The sequence below is a fragment of the Littorina saxatilis genome, linkage group LG7 (genome assembly GCF_037325665.1).
Source record: "Littorina saxatilis isolate snail1 linkage group LG7, US_GU_Lsax_2.0, whole genome shotgun sequence".
In the NCBI taxonomy this organism is placed as follows: domain Eukaryota; kingdom Metazoa; phylum Mollusca; class Gastropoda; order Littorinimorpha; family Littorinidae; genus Littorina; species Littorina saxatilis.
Window position 1 is genome coordinate 8,481,509 of NC_090251.1, and position 7,613 is coordinate 8,489,121.

At 44.4% G+C, this 7,613-nt stretch overlaps 1 protein-coding gene across 1 annotated transcript in view; it reads right to left on the reverse strand.

The window, feature by feature from the left end:
- Positions 1-7,386, reverse strand: part of LOC138972052 (uncharacterized) — a 542,426-nt gene extending 535,040 nt beyond the window's left edge. Inside the window, exon 1 of the mRNA XM_070344892.1 lies at positions 7,109-7,386. Coding sequence (XP_070200993.1) covers positions 7,109-7,202 — 94 coding nt within the window. The 5' untranslated portion in view covers positions 7,203-7,386. The remainder of the gene's footprint in view (positions 1-7,108) is intronic.
- Positions 7,387-7,613: the final 227 nt, after the last annotated feature.

Sequence of the window (7,613 nt, forward strand, 5' to 3'; positions counted from 1 at the left end):
TCACTTTTGCTTCGCATGTGAGTCAAAAAGGGTCATAGACTCAGAGCATGTGTGTGTGCTATGGAGTCACAGCCGGTGTGTGTGCTGATGACATGAGACCAGGTATTAGCGATACGAAACTTCAGGGCGGTCGGTCATTAACTCAGAGCATGTGTGTGTGCTATGGAGTCACAGCCGGTGTGTGTGCTGATGACATGAAACCAGGTATTAGCAATAAGAAATTTCAGGGCGGTCGGTCATAGACTCAGAGCATGTGTGTGTGCTATGGAGTCACAGCCGGTGTGTGTGCTGATGACATGAGACCAGGTATTAGCGATGCGAAATTTCAGGGTGGTCGGTCATAGACTCAGAGCATGTGTGTGTGCTGATGACATGAGAGCAGGTATTAGCGATACAAAATTTCAGGGCGGTCGGTCATAGACTCAGAGCATGTGTGTGAGCTATGGAGTCACAGCCGGTGTGTGTGCTGATGACATGAGACCAGGTATTAGCAATAAGAAATTTCAGGGCGGTCGGTCATAGACTCAGAGCATGTGTGTGTGCTATGGAGTCACAGCCGGTGTGTGTGCTGATGACATGAGACCAGGTATATTAGCGATTCAAAATTTCAGGGCGGTCCGTCATAGACTCAGAGCATGTGTGTGTGCTATGGAGTCACAGCCGGTGTGTGTGCTGATGACATGAGACCAGGTATAGCGATAAGAAATTTCAGGGCGGTTGGTCATAGATTCAGAGCATGTGTGTGTGCTATGGAGTCGCAACTGGTGTGTGTGCTGATGACATGAGACCAGGTATTAGCGATAGGAAATTTCAGGGCGGTTGGTCATAGACTCAGATCATGTGTGTGAGCTATGGAGTCGCAGCCGGGTGTTTGCTGATGACATGCGACCAGGTAGCAGCTGTAAGAAATTTCAGGGCGGTCAGTCATGGATGATAGACTAAGACCATGTGTGGTTGCTTATGACTAGTAGAGTTAATGGAGACAAATCTACCAATAAATGACATCTGACATTGACTATTACAGGGAGAAAGCAGTTGGCGGCTGTGCAATATTTTTGGATTTGGTGAACATTTTTAATTCTGTGTTGTTTTTTGCGATGTTACAAGCATTGGTTTTTGGTCATCCCATTTGCAGACGTGTACGGGAATGCATTGAGTCGGGATGCGATCCTCGCATGCGTCCTGATTTCAAACTTGATAGCCAAATGTACGTTAACATTGTTGGCAGGGGAGGCTTACGCGTCCAGCAATTGGTTGGGAAAAAATGGCGCCGGATCCAACTACTTACGACAGATGTTTCGCACTAGACCTGACATTGTGATCTTACAACTTGGGGGAAATGATTTCAGGTTTTCAGAACCTATGGATGCTGAGGAGTTTGCCTTGTGGCGCTGGATCCAACTACTTACGACAGATGTTTCGCACTAGACCTGACGTTGGATCTTACAACTTGGGGGGGAATGATTGCAGGTTTTCAAAAACTATGGATGCTGATCGAGGAGTTGCCTTGACGATGCTGGCATTCGCAAGTTGTGGTTGGTGGCAGTCTGCCTCGCTTCATGCCAACCGCCGATTACAGAGGATTGCGGAGCTTATCGGCCACAATAGAGCAACGCTATCACGCCTGGGCTCAAGATATTAACGCCAGGCTGGCAGAAGACAGTGCTGACTTGCATTACGTTAAGGTTTGGTGCCATGACAAAATTTCAATTTCAGGAGGAGAAAAGAGGCTTGTTTGCGGCCGACGGTGTACATTTGTCTCAACAGGGCAGTTACCTAATGTATAAATCGCTACGGGGCTGCGACTTCTGGGGTGGGACTGGCGCGTGGCGGCTATTTTTAGCCAGGGCCACGCTACACCTGATAATTTGTGTTGCGTTGCAGGGGGGGGGGGGGGGGTGGACGCTTAGTGGCGTCTGAAGCCAGCGGTCATCGGGTGCCTGTGGTCGAGCATTACGTTACGGTTTGGTGCTATGACAAAGTTTCAATTTCAGGAGGAGAAAAGAGGCTTGTTTGCGGCCGACGGCGTACATTTGTCTCAACAGGGCAGTTACCCAACGTATAAATCGCTACGGGGCGCTCTGATTGCGGCCAGCAAACGCTGGGGGGAAGCGGGCAATCGACGCTGCTAAGTAAATCTGTCTGTGAAGGCAGCCTTGCGGGCAGCGACGCACGGACAGTGTGACCTGTTGGAGGCAGACAGTCTCCAGCGCGGCTATTTTTAGCCGCGCTGTGTTTGAAGGAGATGTTTGCAGAAGCACGGGCCGGCGACCAGCGACCTACTTGCAGATAGGTTACACGTTGAAGGCTCCGACTTCTGGGGTGGTACTTACCCGTGGCAGCTATTTGTAGCCATGGCCACGCGGCACCTGATGATTTTGTGTTGCGTTGCAGGGGGGATGGACACAGGCTTTAAAATGGCAGTCTACCAATCCAATAAGTATAATTATTTTTTTTAAATATATGTTAACAAACTTCCGACATGTAACATTCCAATGTTGATAATGAATCTTCGGCCGGTGTCTTCACGGCACCGGTTGGTTGAAAGTGCCGCAAAGCAAAGCCCACTATTGGGCCTCAGAATTTCGCGGCGAGGGGCTGGCCCGATGTCGTCAGCGGGCTACGTCACGGACATTCCCCTAAAGTAGCGCCTATGATTGGCCAGGAACTAGCTATCGCTATGTAGTGTATGAATGGTATGAATGTACTGTGTTGTACGTCTTGTTTTATTCATGTACCTCTTTTTATCTTCAGGCAAGCCAGTTATATGTATATTATGTATTATAACCATTCAGTTTTTAACCTTTGCCGGATGCCGCTTTTGACTACACACGCCCGACGATGCGGGTTTGTCTGAACCCATACATTTGAAAGAGGGTTTTTACCGTTTATTTCTCTAACGACGATGCGGGTTTGTCTGAACCCATACATTTGAAAGAGGGTTTTTACCGTTTATTTCTCTAACGACGATGCGGGTTTGTCTGAACCCATACATGTGAAAGAGGGTTTTTACCGTTTATTTCTCTAACAACGGGGTGGGTTCAGGGAAACCCACAGCGCTACTTCACTGAGTGGGTGCATCGAGTTTCTCCCTTCACCGACTTCTTGCAGGGGAGGGAGAGGGGGAGGGAGAGACTGAGAGAGACTGAGAGAGACTGAGAGACTAAGAGAGAGAGAGAGAGAGAGAGAGAGAGGGAGACTAAGAAAGAGAGAGAGACTAAGAAAGAGAGAGAAAGAGACTAAGAAAGAGAGAGAGACTAAGAAAGAGAGAGAGAAAGAGAGAGAGAGACTAAGAAAGAGAGAGAGAGACTAAGAAAGAGAGAGAGAGAGAGAGACTAACGAAAGAGAGAGAGAGAGAGACTAAGAAAGAGAGAGAGAGACTAAGAAAGAGGGAGAGAGAGACTAAGAAAGAGAGAGAGAGACTAAGAAAGACTCAGAGAGACTAAGAAAGAGAGAGAGAGAGACTAAGAAAGAGAGAGAGGGAGACTAATAAAGAGAGAGAGAGAGACTAATAAAGAGAGAGAGAGAGACTAAGAAAGAGAGAGAGAGAGACTAAGAAAGAGAGAGAGAGAGACTAAGAAAGAGAGAGAGAGAGAGACTAAGAAAGAGAGAGAGAGAGAGAGAGAGAGACTAAGGAAGAGAGAGAGAGAGAGACTAAGAAAGATAGAGAGAGAGAGACAAAGAAAGAGAGAGAGAGAGACTAAGAAAGAGAGAGAGAGACTAAGAAAGAGAGAGAGAGAGATTAAGAAAGAGAGAGAGAGAGAGAGAGACTAAGAAAGAGAGAGAGAGAGACTAAGAAAGAGAGAGAGAGAGACTAAGAAAGAGAGAGAGAGAGAGACTAAGAAAGAGAGAGAGAGACTAAGAAAGAGAGAGAGAGACTAAGAGAGAGAGACAGAGAGAGAGACTAAGAGAGAGAGACAGAGAGAGAGACTAAGAAAGAGAGACAGAGAGAGAGACTAAGAGAGAGAGACAGAGAGAGAGACAGAGACAGAGAGAGACAGATAGAGAGAGAGAGACAGAGACAGACAGTCAGATAGACAGACAGCCAGATAGACGGATAGACAGATAGACGGATAGACAGACAGACAGACAGAGCAACTGACAACAGACATACAGAGAGATACGGACAGACAGACAGAGAGACAGACAGTCTGTTGGAGACAAACAGGCAGACAGACACTGTTCCGGCGCCGCTTTGGTAATTATGGGTGTAGCAGAACCCGCGCCGTCGGCAGAGGGATAGTTACAATCACTACTACTCTTTAAAAGTATGGGTTTGTGTGAACCCGCGCCATCGGTAGTGTTTATGTAAATTATCATAATCAATTAATTTTAATGTTTTGTCATGTACACACTAAAAATTTGCAGACAGAGAGCAAATTAGGTGTGTGAGAGATACTTAAAATTTCAAAACGATACCTTTAATGGTTCCAGAGTTACAATGATTTTAGTGTGTCTCTGGGTACAGGTGAACCCAGGAAGCACGGCAAAGGTTAAACTGCTGCGGCAGAACAGATGCTTTTGCAATCTAAACGTTTTTAAAACCAGTGGTTCTGATTTTATCACTTTAAAAAAAAAATCTATTGGATCGAATAAGAACTGAACTCTTTTATACCCCATTACCCTTCTGACACAGTATAGGCACAGCAACCATATTGACCACGGGCGTAACTGGTACGTGCCCAATATCGAATTCTTAACAATGTTATCAACGTAACTTTTAACTTTTACAGTCCCTCTCCGTCATCCTACCGGCCCCACCCCCACACACCCAACTTTTTCCTAGCATATAACCACGTGATGTCCCAAACAGATACTAATTCTGGGGACAAAAATATAAATATAGCATAGCTGGGAAGGACGCTTAGTGGCGTCTGAAGCCAGCGGTAGAAGCAGCAAACGGAGAGGGCACAAATGTGACTCTACAATAGCTGCGATACAAAATGATGATGTTGTATTTCTAGGGTACTTCCAGCACTGTAGAAGCAGCAAACGGAGAGGGCACAAATGTGACTCTCCAATTGCTGCGATACAAAATGATGATGTTGTATTTCTAGGGTACTTCCAGCACTGTAGAAGCAGCAAACGGAGAGGGCACAAATGTGACTCTCCAATTGCTGCGATACAAAATGATGATGTTGTATTTCTAGGGTACTTCCAGCACTGTAGAAGCAGCAAACGGAGAGGGCACAAATGTGACTTTCCAATTGCTGCGATACAAAATGATGATGTGGTATTTTTAGGGTGACTTTTGTGTCGTCCAATTTTGTTTAAAATGGTTGTTTGTTTGCTTTGAGCATTCGGCGGATTTACATAATGAGTAAAGGGCTAGTCAGGTACAGCTAGTGGGCTTGGATATGTTCGGTGAAGCAGAAGCAGTAAACGGAGAGGGCACACATGTGACTCTCCAGTTGCTGCGATACAAATGATGAGGTTGTATTTTAAGGGTGGTACATGGTCGGTGAAGCAGAGGCAGTAAACGGAGAGGGCACAAATGTGACTTTTAAATTGCTGTGAAAGCTGAAACAAAACATTGTGTTGGCTATGAATATGTCCATTACAAGTATTTGGTTATTCAGGGCGTGTAGATATGTATATTATGAATAACTGCCTAGTCAAGATGTTTGGCATGGATGGGTCCAGCATGGATGAAGTAATCGGAGAGGGCACAAAGGTGACTTTCCAGTTGCCAGGAAACAAACCAATTTTCTTTGTCAATTTGCATAGGTTAGTGACTTGCTAGTCATATGATATGTATATTTGGCATGGATGCGTAAAGCAGTAAGCGGAGAGGGCACAAATGTGACTCCCCAATTGCTGATAACAACCAATTTGTAAAAGGTGATAGATCTTTTTTTTCTTTTCCATTGATATGTACAGAACGAGTAAACTGCGGTAGTTCGACGGGCTCTCATTTTCATGGAGTTGTTGTTCGGTTTTAAAATTCTTGGTTTTTTTTTCGTGGCGGTACCTCTCTGCGATGACAGCTGAGAAGGTATCATTACAGACAGGTTTATGGCGATTTTACCGCCACATTGTGGAGATTGGTTATATGGAAGTACAAATTTGGTGTCGGTCTCCGCCACAAGTTGCGGAAAAGTTTTGAAACAAATTTGGAAAAAAGAACATATAACGTGCATGCATACAAATAATCATATGGTATGCAAAAGTCGCTGAAATAAAATTCAGCGGCACGAACAACAACTCCAGGTGTGGGCTACATGATGTGTGTGACAGCGTGAGGAGTGTGAACAATATGTTGACGTGTGTTAAAACATCATGTACAGGTATCAGCATTGCCAACCTAAACTTTGAAACGTAAATGACTTTATCATTTTTATGACAAGTCATAAATGAAATTTAAGTTGAGGAGTTTAGTTACAGGTCCCAAGACCGATCCCACTTTATTTTGAGTCCACTGGCCTAGTCCACCTTTCTTGTTATGATAGATTCGCTATCAAGGGCAAGGCCACTTCTCAAAAGGGACGCTACAACACTGACAAGTTTTCATCGAACCACCACCATCCCCACCTGCCACTTGCATTTACTTTTTGAAGTCGGGTTGGCTAAGCACAAATTTGCATAATGAATCTATGCCTGTTTTCTTGGTTTCTGCTGAAATGTTGTAGATTCACTGGCGATTTTACCGCCACATTGTGGAGATTGGTTATATGGAAGTACAAATTTGGTGTCGGTCTCCGCCACAAGTTGCGGAAAAGTTTTGAAACAAATTTGGAAAAAAGAACATATAAGTTACAGGTATCAGCATTGCCAACCTAAACTTTGAAACGTAAATGACTTGATGACAAGTCATAAATACATTTAATTCTTTGTAAACAAGCAGCGAAGAGGTTAACATCACCATCATCATCATCATCACCATCATCACTACCACCACCACCACCAAAATCGTCATCATCATTATCATCATCATCATCATCATAGCGTACAGCATACACAACCTGCTCAAGCTTTGTCACTTATGATCACAGTGAAGCAAAGTGCGAAATGGATTGAATCGACTGTTGCAACCTCAAAGAGGAAAGACATGAGCCGAAGAGTGATCGAAGGGAAAAGAAAACACAGTTATTTCACTATTTTTACTTACGAACACAGAAGACGTCTAAAGCTTGCAGCATTACCAACAGGAACACAATTGACAGCGGACTCCCCATGCCAAACCCTCTGTTGAAAATCAGCATTCTACTTCTAGGGTTGAAAAGTCAATTCTCATCGCTGTGGTAACTGCTCCGTGAACAAGGAACGGACTAAACACTCGGAATATTTACAGCAGATCAAGCAGACCTTGTCATGTAAGTCGACGAAATTGTAAAACAGTTTGTTCTGAAACCAGTGTGTGGCTGAGTTCCGTGTGGTTTATCACAAAAATAAAATGACGTAATAAGCAGACGTAAAATAATCATGACGTCATCATGTATCCCGGGTTGAGTAGATTCAGTCTGGGGACTCGTGGTAAGAATACACCACAATACTGCAAATCATTGAACAAATTGTAGTTTTCTCAGTAATTGCACATAAAAGTACAAAGAATCGATTAAGAGGATGACACAAGTCATCCAGCAAGTATGAAAGGGTGAAACAATTAATTAAAT